The 26125-nt window shown below is 43.2% G+C and overlaps 1 protein-coding gene across 1 annotated transcript in view; it reads left to right on the forward strand.

Moving 5' to 3' along the window:
* The first annotated feature begins 20031 nt into the window (after positions 1–20031).
* Positions 20032–26125, forward strand: part of BMP6 (bone morphogenetic protein 6) — an 88419-nt gene continuing 82325 nt past the window's right edge. The window contains exon 1 of the mRNA XM_017808583.1: positions 20032–20461. Within this exon, the coding sequence (XP_017664072.1) occupies positions 20032–20461 (430 nt within the window). The remainder of the gene's footprint in view (positions 20462–26125) is intronic.

Consider the following 26125-nt stretch of genomic DNA (forward strand, 5'->3'; position numbering starts at 1 on the left):
GGTGCAGGCTTGCGTGTGTGTATGTGTGTCACTGCTTTACTGCGAACAGTTAGGGCAACTCTAAAAGCTGGATTTGTGGACAGAAATGACAAATTTCTCTTAAGTTATTGACACAGAAGGAAAAATACTTTTCTCCTTTGAAGTTAACTAAAACCAAATGGGATTGTTTCCTCAAGGGAAAAGTGGGAGTTTAGTTATGATGCATCCCCTCCCAGAAATCTTTCAAATTATACATACTGTACCCTCTGTTTATATAAATATGAATTACATGATTGTGTGTACAGGGTCATTTGTAGTTCAAATGGAAATGCAATGCTGCTAAGCAGAGGCTATGGAGAGATCGAGGGGATTTTAGGATCTGCCATTTAACCCTTTTCAAATGTGATATGTTAAGTGGCTTTGAGTAGGTCTTCAAGAAAGTTTTGGCCTGGTGTTAAAAGGAGACACCCTGGTTTTGCTGGTAAATCCATATTTCTATGCAGCTTTAAATGGAGAGAAGCTGATAGTCTCTCATTTTTGTGGGGTGCTCCGATTGTATGTTGCTGTGGATGGTGACAACCAACAGTCTATGCTCTGCATTAAATTTGCTTATGTGTTCTCAACTAGCTGTGAGGTTTACATTTTGCAAGGGATGTTTTCCCATATGCAGGAAAACAAATTTGTCAGATTGATCTAAGGGTTGTTCTTTTCCAATTTGCCAGTGATTTCTTTTTCATTTAAGCTAATTTAATAATAGCTGGTTTAAATGTCATTAAGCTGTAAATAAATTGTCTTCTGAAACCTTTTTTTTCCCTCTGTCATGCAATCGTGTTTCTATGTGTCAGTGGAAAGACATATTTCTGGCTAGGTGTCTTTCTATCTTTTAAGCTTTTTATCGGATTTATTTTCACCACAGGACATTCAGTCATGTTTTTGCTCTTTTTACTTGCATCCTTGGACTTCACTTTCTACTGCATTATATCTTCTTGCAAATACTTTGAGGAAACTTAGACAAAACTGATAGACTTCCCTAATTTAGAAGCTCTGGGTAGTCCAAATATGATGCTTATAAGATAGGAATATAATGACTATTGCCTAATAGACAAAAAGTTTTGTTCCCAATCTGTGTCATGTCATCTGTGTCGTCCCCTGTGTGTCGTGTCTGTCTGCTCTCCCTCCCCAATTTCATCAGTTTTCCCAAAGGCCTTACAAGCTTTGGGTAGCCTGTGGCTTATTTCATCTTTAAGAATACCTCCTCTGCACAAAATTTCCCACTTAGATGAACTTTTCCACTGCAAATGTGAAGTAATTACCATTGACTATGTATGCTGTCACCTAAAGATTGTAAGGATGAGGCTAATGTATATGTTTTGTCTTCCTGAGACCAAGACTTAGACTGAAGCCCAGAAAACTGGTTGACATTGATCTGGAGATACTTCTTAGCATGGGCACGCAGCTAGAGCTCCTGAGCTAGTTCTTCAGATGACCTTTTGGTTTTGCAGTGTTGATGGCAAGCAGGGTACAAGGCAGTGGAAGGACTTCTGTTTTAACAAAGAGACTTGGGAAAAACTAGCCTGACAGGGAACGTTAGGCAAGCGAGTTTTACACTCTTCTGACCTCTTCACTGGTACATGTCCCATTATCATTTTCTGTTCTCTATAAATCATTTTAGACAGTATCAAGGGACGTGTCTAAATTTCCATTAACAGCAAATTTACCAGAGGCACATTCATAATGGCCTGTTAATAAAAAGCAATGCAGGTAGATACAGTTTCAGAAAGCAAACGCTTGAATTAGATACACAGGTATCAGTATTGGATTCGCAGGTATCAGTATCTATTGACCCAACACTGTATCTCTTCTGGTCTCACCTCAGGTAATGTTAGAGCCAGCAAGGTCAGTAGGCTTTTCCAGTTGAAATGGAAACAGGGCAGTCGTATGAAATTAGTAGCAGCTTCTCTTATTTGGAGATCAGTTCTGGTTTTTGACAGACAAAGCTATGTAACTAATACAAAGGGGTGGCTTTCATGCTATCCTAAGAATTCTAGCCTCAACATATTTCCACTGAGCAAAGTATCTGGGCTGTTCAAAGGTGTGCAAGGATCATTGCAAACAGCATCACACTTCTGTTTCTTCCCTCTTTTGACAAATGTGGTAAGAACTCTGCTACAGGCTTCTAAACCAGTTCAAGGTTGCTTAGCACAAGGTATAGACTAAGAGCTTTACATGATTTTTTATGTATTGGTCTGATCTGTTGAGAAGATGAGTTGCATTTCGTGACTCTTCACTCTTCATCTGCAGAGTCTTCAGCATCAAGTAAGAAGCAGGAGCATAAATTGGGCATTAGTAACTTCAGGCTGTAAACAAGAAGGTTCCCAGTATCAGAGCTCTGGGCTTCTAGAACAGCTTTCCAATGGGAGTAATAGGGACAAGAAAAAACTAACTAAATACTTGGAAAATGAATCAAGATATTCTAATGAGCAGACAGTATGAAATGAGTATGGCAGAAGTGTCAAACACAGTGGACTGGCCATGGGACACAGTCACATGAGTTATCTCCCTACTAAGTGATCAGTGATGCTTGGTGCTCAGCATTGTCCATTTATGTCTAGTTATTGCAGAGATATTACAATGTGAAATTGGAGCACAACAGGAGAAATCAAGCCAAGCTGTTAAATGAGATTATATTCTATTAGTTACTGCTGTCTTTCCTTACTGTAGCAACACAGTTGTAGGGCTGTGATATCTAGCCAAAAGCATAATGTAGAAAAGAACCTGATTGTGTGAACACAGTCGGTGTTACACAGAAGGTTTAGACTGCCACCCTATTCTAGCCTTCCTATTTTCTATAATGGCATTGAGCTCCCTCTGCAGTCCAATATTCAGCCCCCTCTAACACTCCCAGCTCAAGCCCATCCTCTTCACATATTCTTGCACTCTGAGCTCAGCTAGACTAGACATGATGGTGTTCAGCTTAAGTCCTCTGAAATCCATTGCTCCTCCTACTCTTTATTATCTCCCTATAACACTTTGTCGCCTGCCTGGTTCCTTCCAGCTCCAGATGGGCAAAAATGACAAGATTCTTTTCATCACTAAGGAGATATTAGGAAGAACTAAGGTAGGTTGTAAATAGGGAGAAAGATCTAGCCTTTTAAAAGTACAATCCAAGCATTTTACAAGCACTTTCACAGTTGCGCAGTAGCTCGCCGAACTTTAACTCTCTCATCTCTGTCATTATTTAACTCCACAGCTTTAATGGAACAGCTTCTTAATGAGCCACAATAGAAGAAGTAATTAAGTTTGGCTGGGTATTTCTCAATGGTAATTTAAATGTTGTTTTGTCTTTTGTCAGATTTTTGCATTAATTCAAAGACCAGTTTGGTTCTGAAGAGTAAATCAATGGAAAAGATAGCAAGAAAAGCTTCATGTTCATGGGATTTCTCGCTCCTTTACTTTGCTTTTACAAGTAAAAAGATTAGGGTTTTTCTAGCCGCTAGGTCGTAATATCTTAACCTAGTCTGCTACATGACAACCAGTAACATTGTCCAAATTGCACTTTGGGCAGCTGAATTGTCTAAAGAGAGACTTTCAGTTTGTGACACTTTGATCTTAGGGATACCACAGATGGCTTTTAAGCCTCTGTGAAAAATAGCTAAGAAAAGTGTGTTTGACAGTGGGCTTAAATTTACTTTCATAACTGCACTTCTACTGGTCAAAACCCACAACAATCAACTCTATCAACCTGAAAATAAAAATAAAATAAAAAAGAAAATAATTTATCTAAAGTTTATCTGACAGTCACATGGATGTTAACAGCCAAAAGGCTAATAGAACATACACAGCTGTCACAGGGAGAGGTGTGGGGTTGTGCAGTTGAACCTGAGGATGTATTTGGGCTTGCAGATGTATTTAGCCAGTGTAGAGAAGCTTTTGTTTTGGAGATTAGAATTACATGTGTTAACTCTTGCTTAACCGTAAGTAAAATTCTTGTCATTGAGTGGATTACCTTTTCTCTCATATAGGTCTGATTAAATGAGAGTTGCTGTTGTTCAGTTTTAATTGCACTGATAGATGTTTGGGATGTATCACACTACAGCAGACTCCAATAAGCTAAGCAAACTGTACTAATAAAAATAGAAACTGGTCAAAACAAATCCATGATCAGTGTGCACATTAGCTGTAAATAGAATTACTGCAAAGCACAGGTTTGAGAATACTCCAGGCCAGGCACAGATCTGAGGTCTTGGATGAAATCTTTGCATCTTCTACTCTATTTATCCACACAAGTGTGTTTCTGTAGAATTAAATTCTTATATACTATACCAAAACAGTATGTATGCATGCATCTTTCTCTCCCTCTCTCTCTCTCTCTTTATATCTGAGGGTGTTTTTTTTTTTAACATTTCAATGGCATTCTTCATCATGAAAATTTTCCTAAGCATGGGGCTGCTGAAAGAGGCAGGTATGCAATGCCTGTGGACCGGAAGTATCTCTTCTAGCTGACCAACATGTTTGGGAGAAAAGACCATTTAGAGTTCTCTGTGTCAGCTCAGTGCACTTTTGAGAAAGTGTCTGTAGAAAAGGCAAATGCTAAATATCTGAAAATGCTGTTAGGTTCTTCACAGTCTCTTCCATGTACATTTGCACATGCACAGATTTTACATAGGCAAAACCTCTGTCTTACTGCAAATTGCATTCTTAAAACTACAGGTGTGTAGTTTACATGTAGTCTAAGTTTGCAAGCTTAAGTTTGGAAAATCATTTGAGAATAAGACCTAAACCCTCATGATTTGCCACCCTTACTTTTTCTTTTGTCAGTTTTTTTAAATTGACATCTTCTTAAGCTAGGCTTGAAAAATAAGACAGCTTAAAATTACTTCTGTTACTATAGTGATAAGTGCAAAGAGGCTGAATTTGAATGGACCTTGAACATATGCAAGGGACTTTGTTAATAAATAGTAACCCAAAATGACTGTAAATTATAATCAGTCAGAGCTATCAATGGGGAAAGAGATACTTTACAAATGCTGTTATGCTGGGTTTGGGAAGGGATGTGAGAAAAAACTATCATCAGGTCCTCTCTGCAGTGGACTGAATGGATCCACAATGCTGCTGGAAAGGACAAATATATTAAAAGTGAAACAAATGAAAATTGATTATTAGGTCAGTTAAATACTTTAAGCAATTAGTTTGAATATAGTAATAAAAGTATCTTTTCAAGTTTGTGGTTTGAACATACCAATTTGCAGTGTCAATGAGTAAAAAGACACCTTTTTAAAGATAATAAAGTGCTTGTTCCGTGGAGACATGCTCATATATGTGGGATTTCCTGAAGCTCTTAGATTTCCCTATTGCTATTTAAATTGATGGGAACGCATGATACAATTTTGAAAATTCTAGTGCCTCACAGCATGTTTGGTCCTTAAATATGTTTAAAAATCCAGTCTAAATGACTGAACTAATATTATTTCACCCACTTTTTTCTCTACTGAGGGGAATAACTTATAACTTTCCTTTTTCTGTTTAGGGATAATATTCACAGAGGACGCAGTCACGATACAGCGAGGCTACCAGGACAGTTATCCTGGTGAAGGAACAGTGTTCTCAGGGTGATTTGGCCACGGGACCTAAGGCAGAAGAGTTAGGAGGTGCTGGCTTCCTATATGTGATGGGTGTGGACTTCTGCATCCACTCCTCAGTAGACAGGAAAAAAAAAAACCCAGGCAGCCCAAGACAGAAACAACAGGGCTTTTGGGTGAATGGCAATAGCAGAGGGAACCTGTGGAAGCAATTTTTCAGATCTGTTTTGAGGCAAGACATGATTTCAGTAGCTGGTTTTGTTGAACCAGCTCTAATACCCCCCCAAGCATCTCTGGTGATACCCACACTCAGTTTTTCCTCCTGCTCCAATCCCTCCAGCTCTTGCATTCCTTGTATCTTATTCTTCCCATTCTCTCTACACTGGAAAAGATTCAAAAGCTCTTGAAAAGCAAATAGGTCACTTACAGTGCTACCATAACGTGGGATGTTTCATCTATGCAGTTATTGTTAATTCAAATCTATCAACTATTAATTTAAATTCCTCTAAAGGCATGCCTAGCAATTGTAGCTACAACTAACAAATAGTCTGCAACTAAAACCCTGTCAAGGTTTTTTTTTCAACAAAAATAGTTTGTGCACAGACAATGAAAATGGAAATTAAAAATGTTGAATGTGTTTAATTAAGGGTAAGGCAAAAAGGACTATGATAGCTTATTCACAGCTGAAGCTAAAGGTAACTTGCCATTTTCATAAACAAATGAAGCAAACGCCTCGTCTAGTATTTTCCTTATTGCATCCTTGAAGGACAGAGATATCTGGGAAATCTTGTGGAAGAATAGCGTGTGAAAGCATATTATTGATGTATTTTCTTTTGTTGTCCTTGTGGGAAATATGTTATGGAAGGGGTGGAGTTTTAAGATTATGGAGTTTCAGGTAGGATTTACAAAAGCAAAGGTAATTTGGGAAACAGGGTGCTGGGAAGAGGTAAGATTCAGGGAAGAGGTCAGAAAGTCTCAGTCCTGCAGACTTGTGGGGCAATACTCAGTTCTGTTTGCTCTGGTATTTTGATCAGTAAAGTCCATGTCATTCTTGGAAGGAATTTGGAATGAGAAATGAGTAGCTGCACAACAACTACTGGAAATTACTTGGGAGCTGGGAAGTGTTGGGTCTCTGTCTTTTAATTTCCTGACTCTTTTCTTTGGAGAGTGGCATTTCCATGGCCACTTTCTTGAGTTTCCCACTGGATCACACATTCAGAGCTCACACCATCTCCCATGGAGGCATGCTCACCAACAAATGGACAGCACTATCATTGTCAGAGGAGTTAATAGCTTCTTATTAAACATGTATTTATTTGTTCCTCATTTACCAGGAAACTTTATAGAATCCACCACTTTGACTTGCTGTAAGAAAAAGAATTCCTCGAGAGCAAGAAGGGGATAACTGTAAGCTGTCTCTTATGGAAATCCCTCTGACATTTGGGAAGTCCTTTCATGGGAGATAAAGGGAAGGTTTGTTTAGCTGTTGTTACTGCTATTTGCTTAGTGTATCTTAGCTGATTTTTTTTAAAATCACATATGATTTGAACCAAAACCACCACCTTTGTGAAGAGTTGTGTTGTTTTAACTGTACTTCACAGCACAGAGTTGTACTCTCTGCCTTAAAACAGCCAAAGATTTTATTGATGACACTGTAGCATAGTAAGCATATGGGCATATGTGAAAGTAAGTAGTTGATCAAGGAGATATCTAATTATTAATTTGTTGGCAGCCTAGTTTGTTCTAATACCTTCTTGGATCTGACTCATGGTCAGATATTAAAGATGATGACTGTAGGATGACTGGGAATACAAGCACTTTCACCACACTGGCTTCAATATGTTGTCATGCTATAATGATTACAGTTTATTCATTGTCACTAACCTGTTTAAATATTTGAGAACAAAGTGGTGTGGTTATATAAAACTTTGTGCAAGAAAATGCAACTCTCAAGATCTCTTTTAAGCACTGCTGTTGTCATCTGCATTACCCTTTGATCCCAACCACATATCCACATAGTAGCTCTGAGGATCTGTGAACCATTTCTCCCTGTTTTGGGTCGCAGCTGCTCATTAGAACACTTCAGAACATCTCTTTGAAGAAACATGGTGGTGACAGTGGCTGATCAAACCCCAAATGCTCAGAAACCTTGGGGTGGGGGAAAGAAATCCATATGTCAGAATCCTGTCACATCTTGAATCTGTTATTGGAGGAAAAACAAGCTAATGTTTAGGGCGCTGTTTGGGAATCAGAAAAAACAGGATTCAGCTCTCAGTTTCCAATCTAACCATGGGAGGACTGTTTCATTCTCCTTGTTCCTTAGTTCTCCAGGTGAAAATAGGTCTCTTCTTTCCTGCAAAGCCTTGTAAGAATTCCTTCATTAAGTGCTGGGACAGCTGGACGCTCTGATGATGGCAGGAGCTCAGATGGGTGCAACTGGACATGTGAGATGGGGTTATCCTCTGATGTAGGAGTGATTTAACCCCAATTGATAAATGTTGGTAGGACAGAGATGTGTGCTTTAAGCTGTATGCTTGCTGCTTCTAACTCCTGAGAATTTTGATGTCAGAGCAAAGAGCACAGTAATTTAGCAAGCCATGGACTTGCCACATGGAAGTCTACATTTACCCTTTGAAGTTATTCTCAAGAGCATCTCATCTCAGTGTGTAATTCTCATATAACTCTAATCTGGAGAGTTTTTATGGAAAAGCTGGTCTTACTGCATGGATTGTAGAGACTTATGGTAGGTCTCTGTGTTTTACTTCTAACAGTTTTGTAGAGCAACAAGGTAGAGAGGATGTGAGCTGGAAATTCTTAGTCTGCAGTGTTGGTCTAATGTTTTACTAATTTACAGCTTTGGTAAAATTATGTTGATGGCATCAAGTCTGCAAAACTATGTTTCAGGGCATAATATAGACCAATGATAAATTTTTAGTGATGAAAGACTGTGAAGGAAAGGGCACTGTCTGAGTCTAGAAGTCCAGTCTGAGCTCATACAACAGACAAATTACATGGAAATGAGTGTGAGATATCACTGGTGGGAAGAAAACACAGAGGTTAACACTGTCTTTTTCAGAATTGTTTCTATAACATGAACCTGCAATTGGCATTATACCTTTTGCCTCTTCAGTGTAAAACTAAAGGGCAAATACTAAAAAAGTTTTATAATGATAGTGCTTAATTGTGCAGAGTATTCCTGGCAATAATCTAATTCAAAGTCTATAATATATGTATGCTTTTCTTTTTGGAAAGGGTTCCTCTGATTTCCAGTAGCACTGTCTGACTGCCCAAATGAAGTGATCCCCCAGGAGCTTTAGATTTCAGTCCAGGCAGCCAACCTGGAGTCATCACCTTGCCAAATAGTGCTCCCCACAGCCAAGCTTACTGCTGAATGACCTGCACAGGGAAATAAATGGATTTCATGTGACTATTTTGATGATGCCACCTTTAAGGATGCTCTATGAATACCAGGCTATGCAAAAATATTGATATACATGATAAAAAAACTTGTCATTTCTATTTTTAGGAAAGGGTGTGCTGGTTTTGTCTGTCATAGAATCAATTTTTTTCACAGTAATTAGTATGGCGCTGTGTTTTGAATTTGTGCTGGAAATAGTGTTGATAATATAGAGGGTTTCATTATTGTTGAGCAGTGCTTGTAGAGAGTCAAGACCTTTTTTGCTTCTCAACCCCACCCTGCCAAGAAGTAGGCTATGGGTGCACAAGAAGTTGTGAAGGGACACAGCTGGTAAAACTGACCCCATATGACCAAAGGGATGTCCCAGACCACAGGGTATTGTGCTCAGGATATAAAAGCTCAGGGAAGGAAGAGGAAGGGGAAGGGAGTTGGGAATATTTGGAGTTATGGTATTTGTCTTCCCGAGTAATGATGGAGTCCTGCTTTTCAGGAGATGGTCAAACACTTACCTGAAAACGAGAAGCAGCAAATTAATTCCTTGTTTTGCTTTGCTTAATAAATCGTGTTTATCTCATTCCATGAGTTTTCTCACTTTTACCCTTCTGATTCTCTTCCCCATACAACGAGGGGAGGGTGAGCGAGTGACTGTGTGGGGCTTGGTTGCAGGCTGGGGTTAAACCACGTCAAAGGGATTGCATACTTGTTTGCAGAGTTCATCCTTGTGGGGCCCTGAATCCTAAACTGAGGCCTCTTGGCCCTTTCGTGATGCAAACAGTAATTTAAAATATACATCTGGCACAGTGCAAAGAGAGAACATCCAACATCTGTCACATTCCATTATATTGCCTTGCTGCCATTAGGCTATTATTAGTCTTTAAACTAAATATATCTTCCCACAGGCTGCTAACCATAATACCTCATTCAAGTACCCATTCCTTTTATTGCCACAAACTGTTCTGAACATCACATAAATGAAACTGGAACATCACTTGATGGACTGTTATCATATTTTTCTGCTTTATTTTATTTTAAATGAGAGGAAACAAAACTTGCCAAGTCTTGTTGTATGGTTTGAAGAAAATTAAATGGATTTCCCTATCGTTTTGGTGAGGGAAGTGAAGAGAGGCTTCTCTAATGGAGATCAGCTGCAGGCATTTGGTTCCACAGTAGCAAGGGCCCATATGCTCTTGCTGGTGTATCAGTTTTGTCTTGGGTCTGTAAGACTCTGGAATGACTGGTTATTTTTTTTTTTAACTGTCTTTTATTATTAATTATCTGACTCCTCTATCTTTTCAAAGCCGAGTGAAATAAAGACATCGTAAGAGAATAGAATTACTCTGAGCAAGAAGTTAGCTTGGAAGTGTTTCCTTCCCAAGTTGAATGCTCTGTTTCTACTGGGAGCTCTGCTCAGCAGTTTGGAAAAAACTGCTCAAAACCTCAGGTAGAATTTTGAAATGAGTTGTGTTTTTAATTCACATCAGCACAAATCACAGCTGCTTGCTCAGGGACAAGATCAGTGCCCTTCCCTAGGCTGCTAGGAAGGATGCTCAGGAAGCTTCCAGCCTGCATCAGAGTTTGGCAGCACTCACGCTACATCTGTTCCCATATATCAGGCAGTGCCCACTTATGTTGCTAGGTCCTGGAACAGGATCATCCACATGGTTTAACACAGTGGTCTCAGCATTATTTCAGCCTGGGCCAGGTAGTGCCATCTCAAGTGGTTCCTGAGGTGGGTGGATGCTAGTGCATACCAGCAACAGACATGGGGAGAAAGGGAGCAGTGTTGTGGACATGAGCCTCCCCTATCTGGGGTCTCAGTCCCGGAGAGCAGTCCTGACAACATTTCATTTCAAAGCAGGGAAAGTGAGAGTCCTGCAGTCATGAGTGAGTCTTCAGGGGCTGCCTCCCCACCCCTTCTCAGTGAGCTAGAGGGTGGCCACAATGCTCCATCTAGAAAGTCTGAGCAGAGTATCATGCCAGTGCAACTGTGCAGCTTCTGGTGTCTGACCTGGAGCATTCCAAGTTACACCAAATATCTGAACATGCCTGGAAATGACTTTTTAATTGCTTGTTTCTGAGGATGTTGAGTTTTTGCTAGAAGACTTCACTGGCACAGAGTAGAATAAGCTTTTTGAAGTTGGCCACATGTCAGTCTGACTGCAAAGGGTGAGTAAGGTGCAGACCTTGTTCTGAACATGACCATCTGCATGGTGCAAAACAGGGGATTTGGCTCCAGAGGTTCCATAGCAGCTTTCCCCTTTCTTCAAAACTCCTCTGAGCTGAGCTGCCTTCTCAGTGCAGGCAAGGTACTCCTACACACTGGAGGCACTTGGTTTAAGCTAATCCTATCTTCTAGTTAACATTATTTATTTATTGTTTTACATTATTTATTATAGCACTTTACTTGTTAAATATGAAAACAGTAACAGTCCATTAGGAGTTACTCTTTCCACCCCATGCAAGTCATCCTTTTACATAGAAGTGAAGACCCACACAGACCCTGAGCAGATCAGCTGCCCAAGTCCCTTCTGAATAGCTTGTAGGGGCTGGGACTGGCAAGGAAAGGTTTTATCTGCTTTTCAGTGCCATGACTGCAAGCCTGCACTCACAGTCTTGCTGACCTGTGTGGATGTGCTGGCCCGAGGGAGCAGTCCTGCTGTGTTACAGCCCAATGACACCAAGTGGCCATGTCTCAGCTGGCTTTCCCACCTTGAGCTGTGGCAGCCATGGCTTCTCAGCCTGCATCCCCTGGGGGCTAAGCAAGGTCTGGGCTGCTGACACACTGCAGGAGGGATAGAGGCTTCAGAACTTGTGTGCAAGCTGGCTGAGACAGAAAATTTGAGCTCTTCTTTGGGCCAACAGTGCAACAAAGACAAGCCTTGCATTACAGGCATGCTGTTGCTCTGGAAACTTGAAGCCTCCCATAAGCAATGCAATTACTAGCTGCTTATCACTTTTTCTTCACCAAGGAGGAGATTTTATTAATTCAGAGAACACTAAGAGCATAGAAAATATGGGGGTTTTTTTTACAAGGTTTCCTCCTAATAGACTTTAAAGAAACCATATTTCTTTCTCTGTAGTTTCTACCTAACTCCAGAAGGCAAATGTATAAAATCTCTTCTATCGGCCTGTAAACATTTCTCGTAGAAATAAAAAAGATGACTCTCTTTTCTGAGTTACCTCATCTTGAGCTGGCATGGAAGTTTGTTTAATGCACAGTAGCTGCTGCACCTCTTCAGCCAAAATAGATACACGGCTGCCGCTTACCTCAGCTCTTTTCTTGACTTGTTAACAAAATGATTACTGCAATGTGCACATCATAAATCTAAATGTTAAATGGCAGCTCATGTCCTCTTTCATTCTAGCTGAATTAGTTCCCTTAAGGAACTAATCTGTAAGGCTATTAGCTGTCACAGTAAGTACAGGTATTGAAAAATATTCTCTTTAGGGGATGAGGGAGTGTTTGAAAGAAAAGTGCATGAAAGAAAAGGCTCGGCTATAAGACAACAGGGTTTTACAAGTTTTTTAAGCCACTACAGTTCTTGATGTCTAAAAATGCCTTTGTAGACTTGCTGCCCTGTGCAGTGTCTTCTGGGACCCTGCTTTTTCCTAAAATACTTTGTTTGGGTTGGCTCTGTATGAGGTACTTTTTAAAGCAAAAGTGAATGAAAGTGAGTGGTGTCTACTGAGTGCTCCTAAGTGGCCAAGAACTGTAGGAAATGTGGTTTATTCCCCATAGCCTGAGGAGGCCATAAGGCAGAAAACCCCTTGGTGGGAGCCCTGCTGTAAGAAGGGGTAATGGTGGCAGTGGGGAAGCCTCAGAGATGGCTGAGAATGGGATGCCTGACACACTTCCTGCAGCTGCCCTACCCAGGAAGGAGATGTCTGCTGGATTCGGGGTGGGATGGGTACAAGGTTGCTTGGCTTTCTGGTACAAAACAGCAACTGAGCCTAATGCAGCAGGGAACTGTCTCCAACATTTGTTTTTGGAGGGTGTTTAGGACACATTGTCTTTGAAAACTTGCCCCTGTGTGCAAATAGGTAAGGGAAAGGCAGTTTGAGTATAGTGGCCTCTATAACGGAATGCTGCTGAGAACAGCATTTATATTTTCAAACTTTAATAATCTGGCAGTCCCTACTGCGGCCTTGTGCTATTTGGGTCTATCCCAATTTTATTGAAAAGTGTTGTTCAAAAGACATATTTTGCATGCTAGTAAGAGCGGACCTCATCAGAGTTACTCTAAATAAGATTTCAGAACATTTTTTTTCCTCTCCAGGATATTTTAAAGTCCCATTCTGCAATATTTTGAACAATCTTAACAGCTATTCTTTCCTTAATCGTTATCATTGGTCTTGTTTCTTTTTTCTTTTCTTTTCTATTCTTTTCTCCCTTGATTTTTTTCTTTTTTTTTCTTTTTTTTTTTTTAATATTCCAAAGCACAAGGTGATGCCCAGACCTTTGTATTTTAAATGTACAGTTTCTTTTGTCTGTATAGAAACCTGCACCTCTGCAGGTGAGCGAGCTTGGGTGTTCAGCCCTGGGAAGTGGTTCTGTGTGGTGCTCTTTAGCACACCAGCCACAAAGGGGTGTATGTACTCACAGCAGGATGAGGCTGAAGAGGAAGAGAATTGTTTCAGCAAAGTATGCTGCCCAATCCTCCTCTTCAGTTGACAGGGAGCTGGATAGTCAGCAGGCTGAACAATGAATACCTAGGCAGCATGGCACGGGAAATACACCTGAATCCCCTCCTTACCACCTTGGGATAGACATTATGCACTAATTCGGTGTAAGTGGCTAATACAGAGTGCTGCAGAGTGCTACCTGCTAAAACCAGAGTCTTCCAGTTAATCCTCACATCATGAGCTACCACAAGCAGTGTTCATTTTTTCTACTCAGCACACCAGACAATGCACGTGGAGGGACACTGGCTGATGGCTCACCAGCTAACATCAGCAGAGGATGGAATGAGGACTTCTCCTCCTTCTGTCATCTCTTTTTGCAGCATTCACATACTCACAGTCAGGTACCTCTCCACTTCTCATCGTTCAGAAGAAATTCAGTTCTTTCTCTGACACCCCACTGGAGGACACAAACTCCAGCATGGATCCATGTCCACAGTGAAGCCACCTACACAGGCTGGACATGGCGCTGTGTCTTTTGTATGGGTGTAATTGTTACATAACAGATGAGGCCGTATCTGCAGAGTGGCAGAAGGTCTGATGACAACACAGGTAAACCTGCAACACATCTTATATGGATTACAAGTCACAATTTGGCTACTGTTGTTACCTATGACAGCAATAATAACAGACACCTATTCTTACTCAAATAATATCTTCACTGTATGCAGGTGAAAGGTAGACTCTTACCTTGTGCTGGCTAATGTATTCCTACATTTACTGACTTCCACTTACATCTCAATTCTGCATATAAAAAGTAACCACCTTTCTAGTTTACTAAATCTAATTTTCAGCCTGCCCAGAGCAGATTTTGCTCTTTCGCTTTTATAGTCAATGGTTTACTTTCCTAATTTTAAACAGAAAAAGATTTACTAACAAAAAATAAAATGAAAAGCAAATATCATGAAAATACTCAGAGAAATTATATCAGCAATACAATATATTAATATTTATTTAATTGCTGCCATTTCAGGTCAGTTTCCCTTAATATTGGATATTGTTGACTTCAAATAAACTTTAAGCTATAATTGTTCACACATAAGTACATCCTTGATAGGGTGGAGATGGTGGCCATGATTGGAACAGAGTTAGAATTGTTTGTGAACTGCATACTGAGACTTACTTCACTTTTAACTGTTTGCTTTTGCAAGGATAGCAGTCCAGTTGTGTTACTGAATTAATATTTATAACCATTTTTTAAAGTGTTCTGATCTGGGAAATCATCATTGCATATTTTTAGATCAGATTTCTGAGTAAAGAAAGTAGTGGTTTGCTATGCGCAAATAAGATGATGTTACTATTTTTCAACTGCCCCTACTTGCAGTGGAGAAAGTTCGTTCAGCAAGCAAAAGGAAAAATTTGAGCTTTCATAGCAAATGCTGTTTTTAGCCTGCTTCAATCTTTAAACTAAGATTATACTCAACCACTCTTTCTCATTGCACAAGCAGACCTTGGAAACCCGTACACTAAAATTAGGAGGCATGTTTGCATTTTCAACCTCTCCAAGCGCAGCACTGCAAATAGTTCCTTCCAGCTATGTCATTATTGTACAACATAGGGTTTGGGTTTTTTTAGAAAGCAAATGTCATTACTTACATCTCTTCCACATTGCTTTAAAAAAGTACCTGCTTTGTTTGGCAAAATGAGTGTGAGGACCGAAGCTGACCTTACTGCAGTGTCCTTGCTGACCCCGTAAGCATAGGAGTCTGGGTTTGTTGCAGGCACTTTGGCAGCCAATGTTTCACCTCAAGGGTAGGTGTGAATGCAAAGTTGTGACTTTTCTGTTTTCAGGAGATGGAGAAGGGGTCACTAGAACAGTAAGTTCTGTGCTCTGTTCAGCAGTATATTATTAGTCCAGAAAAAAAATGAAACTTAAGGTGTATCGTTCTCTAGAGTCACGTAATCCTGGTACCTGGGAAGCTGTACACCTAAGAGGAATGATGAAGATTTTGCGTAGACCTCCTCATGAGCACAGATGAGATGGTGTATTTTAAGGCATAGTGACAGAAATTCTGGTTTTTTTTTTGTTTTGTTTTTTTTTTTTTTGTTTTTTTATTATTATTATTTTGTTGTTTGGTTCTTTTCATTCGGAAGGCTTCTAACTAAAGTTAATTACCTATCTACCATTTCAGTGCTTCATATGCCTGGAATTGCTCCTCACAACTTTTGCACAGAACAACCAAGAAACCTAACTTGCTTAAATAAGAGCAAGGAATGATTTGATAAATGCAAACAACTGAAAACCCAGCTGCTGCAGTCTGAAATTGGGATACCAACAGAAAAGGAATTGCTAGGATTAAACAGGAAACCTTGGGCCACAGGGGCTGGGGGAAAACCCACCATCTAAAGGACCAGACAAGATCCATTGACATTCATTTCGTGTGGATTGTCCCGATCTTCCCCAGCAGGATGTGGAGAGACTTTGCATGATGCTATCGGTCCCTGCAGATATCCCTTTGTTTTCTCCCCTCCCTGTGTAATCCTTATTTCGGGAAAAGCTGACCACCCTTCCCCAGTGTAATCTTGCTCACTGGAAATATCAAATCCTTTTTCCCCAACGTGTAAATACTGGAGAAATGTAAATCCCTTTTTTCCCTTATATCACCTCTCCTACTGGAAATGCTAATAGATTGTGGAATCCCCTGTTTGGCATAACCCTGCCTCCTTATTAGCATGTTAAGCCCCCAAGACTCTTAAATAAGCGCTTCGCGTGTTCAATAAAGATTCCGGTTTTTACCCCCATATCTGGGATCATGTTAGCTTTATTGGACCCTTACACCCAGCGAATCCTTCTTGACTGGAATTAGGCAGTCCAGCCTTTAATTGCATACAACCTAAACACTGTCACTGCTGAAAAACTTAACTGCTGCAGTTAATCCTTGCAAGCACTACACCACACTTGGAATGGGTGTACTGTGGGGTACAGGTTCTGTTCAGGGTCACGTGTACAAGACATTCTTCACAAAGCACTTAGCAGGTGTGGTGTTTTGAATACAGACTAAAGGTTGGCTTAGGGGCAGAAAATGAAATAAGGATTGTTCTGGGTGAGGTAGGAGACCTGTTTGCATTATATAGGGGTTTGTTTGTTTATGTTTGGTTTTGGGGTGAGGTTTTTGTTTGTTTTCGTTTGGGTTTTTTTTTTCTAAATTGTTTGTTTGTTTTGAGAGAGAGAGAGAAAGAAAAAAATGTCTTATTGCTAACTTGCCAATGAGGGAAACTTCTAGGAACAGACCCCAGTTTCTCCACTTTGCCACCAGGTGTCCGTCATGAGCAGGGAAAACTGATGACCTGAGCGAGAAGCCTGTATTAGCAGCATTTTTGAAGATATGACAGTGAAAGAAAGTTCGAGGGAAATTACATGTTACCACTGAGTTTTGGATGGCAGATACGCTACGGAGGCTTCTTGGAAAGCAAAAAATCCTACCAGTAGCGCTATAATATGTGTGTAACTAACTCTTAAAACGTGTCTCAGCCTGCAGCAGTTGTCAAATACACATCCTTTTTTTGCTCTCCTCCAGAGAATTAGGCATGCAGCTCTTATCCAAAGTCTTAAAATCCTTTGGAGAAACTTGTCCTTTCAGATGGCAGAAATATCCGAAAGATGTCACTGCAGGTGATCTCTGTAAGAAGACTTTAGTTCTTTTCACCCTCAGTGAGCTGCTGAGTTGATGCTATAACTTTCCTAGGTCTGATAGCGCTAGCTGAATCCCACAGTGAAGCATTCGCATCTACAGGCAAGAGGTATTTCCAAGCATAAATAAGGTACAACTCTGGAAAGCACCGCTAAAAAAAAATAAATTTGAAAGACTTAAATTAAACTTAACAAAAGGTGCAATGACTTCATAAGGAGGGTATTAGCTTCCTAGTTACACAAGGGAACTTACCTCAAGAATAAGGTAACTTAACAGGGAAGTACTGGAAGGTTTGCTGTGTGTCCCTGTATGCAGACAGCATCAAAATTAGGTGCCCGAATGCTGCCAACTGTTATCACAGCTGCTGTTTATTGCAGTAATCCCTATGCAAATGGCAATATTTCAAATATTTTTCTTTCAGATTAAAAATGTAAGGGTGATACACACTTGAGCATCAGAGAAGCAGGAACACCCAAGTGCTGCCCTGGAATTTAACACTGTCTATTGCTAGATGTGCATCATCTCTTCCTGACTTCAAGAGGAGCAGGGGACACTTCAGATGGAAAGCTTCAGTCCTCAGCAATAACCGTACAATGGGGCACTTCCCTCTCTTGTTGTCCAAACAGAAAGTGGAGGCTACAAAGCTCTTCTGGAGACAGCAATGTGAACTACAGCCTAACAGGCTCAGAGACTGGGAAGCGAATGGCTGTGGGAAGTGGCTGCTCTCATCTCTCACCAGGGTAATTACCTGCCTGGGAAATAACCCTCGCTGTCAGGGCTCCTGCACTTCCTCCCAGCCTCCAAATGTCCCTCCTAAGAGGCTACAAACTGTCCTTCATCCCTCTCGGCCCATCAAGGGGACAGCTTGTGCAACAGGCTCTCCTCCTGGGATCCTGGGTTTTCCCAGCAGGATCCCACACTATCTTGCCGAAGGAGAGGTGTGTTGCTCACCTTCTCTCTGGGAGTGAGCCCTCATCTCCCCATTTAATAAAACCAACCTCATTGCTCTATGCTGAGCAAAGTGGATAAATGAATCACCAGTGCGAAGGTTTCCCTAGACATTGCCTTCCTGAGTCCCTGCTGGGTGACACAGACCTCTTTCATGAAAGTAATGGGATCCACTATAGCAAAAGGATCATGTTGAGTCTGTGCTGTCACATACACCCGCATTTTCAAATTCTGAGTGTCTTCACAAACTGAAAAAAGAACAGTTGCAAAAGTAACTTCCATACTCTTCCCTCCCGCTCCGTCCCCTTTAAGATGCCTTTTTTCCTTCCAAAACAAGCTTTAAAATACCCAGTATTACAGTGTTCCTTGACTGGTGCAGTTAAAACAAACATCTGTAACCTTGCTTTCACAGAACTGAACACTCAGTGTAACCTCCACTTTTGAAAATAACATATTCTGTCTTGAATATTCTCAGCTGTGTCTCTGGGAAGCTGAATATGAGCTTGTTGCCAGATTCTGATTCTAATAAATTTAATGGAAATTTTGCCAGTGACTTCAAATGGTCCAGATATTATTCTCAGGGCCAACTCCTCTGAAATTATCCCAGTTCAAACCTAGAGCAATTGCACTGATCTCAGCAAGACTAGTCTGGATTTAGTCATCCAACCTGAGCGAGATCCATGAAGTCAAAGATCAGGATATGGAAGAGCTGCTTCTTGCTCAACCAAACTGCTCTTATTATAGTTTTGGGTGGCAGGTTTGTTCCCCATCCCCACCCCTTTGATTGAAGTAATGATATCAGAGTTGCAACCTTACTGTAGAAACGGGTATGTTCTTTTATGGCAGTATAACCTGCCCCGCAGTATGCAGACAGGTACTCCATCGATCAGGGCTGTCGGGGGTACCTGTGCCTAGCTATTTACCAATATTCCATGATCAGTTCTGCAAGATACTCCAGAAAAAGCTGTGTGGGATGCTGTAACCTGTTAAAGAGAACCGTAACGCTTCTTCAGATTTAGAACAGGTAGCACTCCATCTATTTTCAGGATAAATAGCCAACACCCGCTATATACATATAGCCAACACCCTGGGGCCAGGAGGGGTGGCCGAAATCCTCCCTTTAACAAGAAACAAGCCGCCAGAGTCGCACGGCAGAGGCGGCTGGTGCCGCTGTTCGGCGGAGCGCCGCTCCAGCGCAGCAAACCGATGACAACCGACGGGGCCGGCGCTCCTGAACCTGCTCCGCCGCCGCCCGCCCCGCCCGGCCGCCCCCGCGGGGCCGCGCTACCTGCGCCCGCTCCCCGCCCCGGAGGAGCGGCCGCCCGCCCCGCCGAGAGGCGGGCGCGCTGGTGATTTGCCTTCGCCGCCAGCAGCCGCGCTCCGGCCAGCCCGCGGGGACCGGGGCTGCAGCCGCAGGAGCCGCTCGCTCGCTCTGCTCCCTGGCAGCGGGAAAAGTTTGCAGCTCTTCACCCTGCTCCTTCTCCCCCCACACGCAGCGCCCGCGGCCCGGCGCGGATCCCCCGGGCAGGGGCATGGCGAACTGAGCGCCCGGACCGGGCCGGGGGCGGCCCCGCCGCACCTGAGCGGCGGCAGCGGCGGCAGGGGGGTCCGCGCCGCGGTGCTCCGCGGGCGGCCATGCGCGGCGGGGGCGAGCGCTGAGCCCCCTTGGCCTGGCCGCCCCCCGCCGGCCCGGGCGATCCCCGCTGCCGCGGGGGGGCAGGGCTGGAGGGCGCTGGGCAGCCCCCGGGGAGAGCGGGGAGCGGGGACCTTGGCTGCCTGCGCCCGGCCGAGCGCCATGCCGCGGCGGCTGGCCTGGCTGTGCTGCTGCTGGGCGCTGCTGAGCGGCGCCTGCCGCCCCGCCGAGCCCGCGCTGCCTGCGGAGGGCGGGGAGCCACCGCCGCCCGCCGCCGCCTCGGGCTTCCTCTACCGGCGGCTGAAGTCGCACGAGAAGCGGGAGATGCAGCGGGAGATCCTGTCGGTGCTGGGGCTGCCCCACCGCCCGCGGCCGCTGCCGCGGGAGCCGCCGGCCCCGCCGCCGGGACGGCTGACGGCGGCACCGCGCTTCATGCTGGACCTCTACCACTCCTTGGCCGAGGGCGCGGAGGGCAGCACGGGCACCGAGCGGGGCGGCCGCCCGCCGCCCCCCGCCCCGCCGCCGCTGCCCAGCCCGCAGGACAGCGCCTTCCTCAACGACGCCGACATGGTCATGAGCTTCGTCAACCTGGGTGAGTGAGTGAGTAAGTGCCGGGCTGCGTGGAGCCCACCCAGCCACCCACCCGACCGCCTGTCCCGCCGACACCCCTGTCCCGGCGAGAGAGGGTGGGCGGCTGTTCCCTGGTGGGGCGCGGCGGGGTCGGGGTTTGCTGGTCGGGCAAACCCACCTTGTGCTGCACGGGTTTCGGCCGGGAGGGCAGCTCACTTCGGGGAAGGGCAAAACCTCTCGCAAACAGTGAAAAAAAAAAAAAAAAAAGCCCCAGCATACAAAACCTTGAAGGGAGGGGGAGGGGGGAAAGGAATAGAAAATAATAATTATTTTTTTTGATAGTCTCTTTGACCCTGTACTGATTGTAGTGCTCAGAGTACGCCGTTCAGAATTAAACTCACCTTGCTCTGGTTCCTGGCAGTAGAGCTGGGGTCATGCCAGAGCGCCGGTTGGGCTCGCTCTGCGCAAAGTCCAGCAGCGCAGAGATGCCTTTGTGGCTTGAACAAAGTACATGTACCCTACTCCACGATGTCCTCATCTTCTCTTTTTTTGTTTTCTTTTTAAGGGGTTCAGAGCTAGTGTGGCGATGAATATGTGACTCGGTGTAGGTTATTCTGGTGAGTGAGCCCAGGAACATGATAAAATTTGTATCGTGGAAATCCTGAAATAAGTTCTGTTAGACTTCAACCTGCTCTTCAAAACATCCTGTCAGCGAGATACTGATGTGAAGGGCTCCAGGGTGGGCATTTCAGTAGGAAAGCCATTAAGCTTTTTACTTAGAGGAGCCCTTAATACTATGCAATTGTAAGGAAACAGTGTAATTAGATTCAGCCTAATGTGGAGAATGAAAATATTTCAGTTGGCAAATTGCAGTTCTTTTTTTTTTAGGGAATTCCTGTGAAGCTCAAATGTCTTAGCTGGTCAGCTGAAAACCGCCTTTTCACCAGTGCTGCCAGAGCTGTGTGCCAGAATGACACCACCTGTGAACAGCTTGTCCTGTTTTAAAAAAAAATACAATTTGTTGTGTGTTTACTCATTTTGAGTAGGGATATGGTACTGTAGCAGGAAATTTCTTTGAGCTCCCAGCATGGGTACGTGTGTTCAAAAACTTTGTGAGTGCTGTATGTATCTAGAACGAGCTGGTTGATTTTTTTTACCTGATGGAAAGTAGGTCAGAAGTGCTACGAATAGTTGTTGAAGGATTTGTCTACATTGAAACCGAGGTGATTGCAACTCGTGTGGGCACAGCTGAACTGTCTTAGGGTGCTCAGCCCTTACAGGAGTGCAAAGCCCTGTTGGCACCACATAATGCGGGTGTGTACCTGTCAGGGTCTCAGTTGCCTTGTTTAAAGTTGGTTTGGGTATGTTTAGGTGGTGCTGACATCTCAGAGCTCTGGTGCTTTTGAAAGAGACATCCTGAAATCATCCATCAATGAAGCCAGCGTGGTCTGTGCTTAGCTCAGAACCTAAGAATATTGTACAGGTTTCGAGTCCAAAGGACACCTGCCTCTATTCTTCTCCTCTCCCAACCTCACCAAACCTCTCTGTCCTTTAAATACACAGAGCTGTTGCTGCTGCTCTGTTCTTTGCCTTGGGGACTTTTAGTACCTATACTTGGAGCTGTGAATTTAAGAAGTGTGGTGCTGGCTGTAGCTGTCTGTAAGCAACCCCCACAGCATGTTTTATTTGAGGGATGTGAAACAAGGTGCTTGCAAGGGGCTAGGCGGTTCCCAGAAGAGCTGATTTCAGGGAGAAGTGTGAGCATGTGGTGTTTCAGAAGGTATTTAGCTGTCTATAAAGTGCCAGGAGAGTAGTATTAGATGGTAGACCTAAAAGTATGTGTTTCTTTTGAAAATACACCCCCCCATATGATTCAAATCAGTTCTGATAGTTTGGATCTAGACACTTATGTAACAACAAGGAAAATTTTTTGTGTAATGTAGTAAAATAGTGTAATTGAAATGCTAGTTATGAGTCTCAGGAAGCATGAATCAACTGCAGAAATTTCTCATCAAACTTCCAAATTCCAAGTCATAAACCATAATGTCATTTAGTGTGATTGTTTGTTACCAGAGTGTTGGCAAATTGATGGGCTGAGACTGAACAGCTGTTTGTCTGTTTTCTGTAGCTTCTCTGACATGTCAGGGATTTTTTGGGGTCTTTCACTTGTGTATTGACATTTATTCTTCTATTAAACAATAATTCAGGTCAGAAAACTAGAGGAAGCCTAAGGTTATATTCCGGTATAGAAACCGAAGTTGTGATGGGAGAAAGCCAGCCTGCGATCTGTCAAAGTAGCTTATTAGATGAAGTCAGAAATGCAGCAAAAGATGGTGGGATCACAGCAGACAGGGAAGACTTCCTGATCTTGAGTACACTGACTATTCCAATGAAGTATAGGTCAAGCAACCCTGAAAACCCACAGCTGGGGTCTGCTTATAAGCAGACCTTCCAGAATTATTTTAGTTGAGGTTTTCTGCACGTGGCCATTCCTATAGTTACTTCTGTTCATTTCAAACTGACTTCTGAAGAACTTCTGTTTCTATTACTGTTCTCTCAGGATGAGGAGTGTGTGCTATTACCTGGGTGTATCAGGTGCAGGTGTATGAGGCTGTGTAGGTGTTAAGTGTGGGTGATCTGGCCTTCAGGTACTGATACTGCTTCTGCAGCACAGAATCAGACAAAAGTTTGATCCATCTCATTGCACTGGAAAGCCATCATCTAGGTCAGCTGTGTGGAAAAGTCCTACTTAGTCATGAAAGTTTGCAGGTGTTGATGTTCTTTAATTTTTCCAGCCCTGTAGCCCAAAAGGAATCACTAGCTTGTAGTCACAGCTGATCTTAAATGCGCAGTGCTCCAGCCCTTCCTGACCAACATACATCCTTCAGTCTGGGGATGCAGCAGATGTGTTTTCTGCCTGGGGAAGGCTATATTTAGTTATATGCTCAAGGTATGAGTCCTGTTTGTCAAGGTCTTGCAAAGCTGAGGGACTTTAGTGAGGTCTTGAATTATTCAGGCTGTGCAGGCTTGTCTCGGTCTCAAAGGTGGTGATGTCCTTGGAGAGAAAATACAGTCTGTCCTTGGTAACCTGGTCCCTATTTTGGGAAGATGATCCTAGAAGTGTCTGTTTTGTGTATTTTCACTAGGATGAGGCACCTAAAAAGTGCCTGTTCCTTTTAATTTATCACATAGGAAGTCTAGAACAGATGGAAACATCTGCATGTTAGATCTCTTTAGTTGATATTCATTGACCAAACAGGGTACCAAGCTTCTGTGTCATGGCAATGGCTTTATGACAGGGTTGTGGGGCTGAGGGCAGGAGGCAGGGGAGTGCATTGTGGGCCAGCAGGTGTTTTTGTGAAACTCTTCAGCTCTCCTTGTAGGAACAGCCTTGGTATAAATGTGTGGCATGTCTTGACACAGTACTGTTAGTGTTTCCTGTTTGTCTGGTGCCATGAGGAAGGTCCATTATCCAGAGTTATCTCCTCTTGGTGAAACAACCCAGGGTCAGTATGGAGATCCCTCTTGAGGCGGTGATGCTGGATTGGCAGATGGATTGTCAAGCATCCCTATATTTTACTACCATTTTAGTGAGAGACGTATCAAATTCCTCACAACCACCACCTTTTTTCCTCTTTCCAGGGAGGTGAGGAGTCACCGCTTAAACCCAACTGCAGACTAGGGTCAGGGGCTGTGGCAGATCTAAAGTCTCTCTGGTCTTCTTAGGCACATCAGTGCTGATATGAAGGGGATTTGCCCTTCATCCTCTATTTTGCTGGCTGATGTCTTCAGAGTAGTGCATGCCATGGGTAGCAGCAGAAAATAAGACTCTCTAAGACTTTGCTACTTTAACTGTATCCAGAATTATTCTTGTGTAATTAAAGCTGCTGTTGAACAATTGTGCGTCAAAACGGGGAAGAACCTGTTCTGGTCCTCACCCATGCCTTCCTCTCCTGCCATCCACTCTGAGGGGGGGAAAAAAAGCCATGTGCTTCCCACAATCAAAAATGAGGAATTCAATGGCAGTCTTTGTGGGTTTCTGCCATGACTGAAATCTGGGGCTGTTGGCAGCTGGATAGCTGTGCAGGAAAAGTCTGAACCCATCAAACCCTCCAGAGATAAGGATCGTAAAAAGTGTGCTTTTGGGGTGTGGTGCTTGGTTATTCAACCGAGTACCTTTTTGCAGGAGACTAATAGCGTGGATTCACTGTATCTCTGTATTTTTGGAGAGAGAGTATTCCTTTTTATCATAAGACCCACAGGTCTCTTGGGAGGACTTCATGCAAAAGGTTGAGGGGAAGCTCACCTGTTTGCCAGACAGCCCTGTAGTGAGCCCTGAAGCTTTTCCACAAGATTTGAGTTGGGACCATAGTGAAAAGCCTCTTTTATTTTTGAATTTCCAAACTTCAGGCAATCACTATCTTCTCTGCAAGACTTCAAGTGTCTGCTGGGGCATAGGTGCTCCCTTTCAGTGCAAGGGAGCTGCTTGGAGGTAAATGTAGGACTTGCTGCTGTACAAATACTCTCTCTCCCTTTGCCTATAAAGGAGCACCTCATGGATATGACGTCTTCCAAACAGGCTTTTCATCTTTTTGGCAGCTGTCACCTACCAGATTTTCCTCTAGGAATGATCTTGCACAAATCCGTAGCGCCTTAGGCGCAAGCAATATGCCTTTGTTCTGCATGGCTTTTCACAGGAGGGAAGAAGTGCTTCAGGATCCTGACATACCTTTCTAAAGCAGGTGAATTTTTTCACCTGAAGGATTTGATTGGCCACCTGTCTTTTTCTGGATACGATGCTTGTTGTTGGAGGATATGAAATTAGGTGACCAAGATGTATCCGGGATGTTGCGTGATTAGATTGATGGGACCGTACCATTCATACTGTCATCCCATCTGTTTATACTCTTGGCCACGTGTTGTAAAGGTCAAGACATCTACTCACAGGGAATAACCAGAGTGTGTGATGCTGTAGATCTGGCTGTGCTGCCAGCTGGCTGTGTACAGCCTCGCTTGCTCGGCATGTGAGCAGCATCCTCCGCATGTGTCCGGAGCAGGCCAGTATTAGAAATCATGAAGCTGATGATGGGAATGAGTTTTACTGACTTCTGCAAAACCTTGTAGAGTAGGCTTAAATGCCAAGACAGATTCCCAAGTGTCAAAGAGCAGCCTTACTTTTGCTGTTCAGCTGATGCAGCTTGAGGTCTTTGTTTATGTCATCTCCTTGAAGTAGTTGTTGCTTGTGAGCTGCCTGATGACACGATTTAAAAAAAGGGCAAATGGTCTTTTGGAAGTCCTCAGCTCCTCTGGACTTGGAATTTGGGGGACTATAGTCATCCTTCTGCCTTTGGCCAGCAGCCCTGGAAGATTTGTGGCTCCTGGAGAAGCTGCTCTTCAAAACCTATACTGTAGAAATGAGTGGAGGGTCATGTTTGTGTAAGCAATGTATCCAGCAATGTATCCAATGACTGTCATCTGGACTAAGCTACTGGAACCAGACTGTGTGGCATTAGTAGGAGTATTCTCTGTCTTGTGAAAGCTTTTCAGAGCTTGAAAATTTACAGTCTTAAATTTGTGTGAAATGTTCAAGTCTTTCTTACAGCAACAACAACAAAAATTTATTGTAGTTGTAAAAAACTAGTATTGCCAAACTAGTCTTGATAGTCTTGATTAATTCAAGCCAATT

This window comes from Lepidothrix coronata, unplaced genomic scaffold (assembly GCF_001604755.1).
Source record: "Lepidothrix coronata isolate B3197 unplaced genomic scaffold, Lepidothrix_coronata-1.0 Scaffold23, whole genome shotgun sequence".
In the NCBI taxonomy this organism is placed as follows: domain Eukaryota; kingdom Metazoa; phylum Chordata; class Aves; order Passeriformes; family Pipridae; genus Lepidothrix; species Lepidothrix coronata.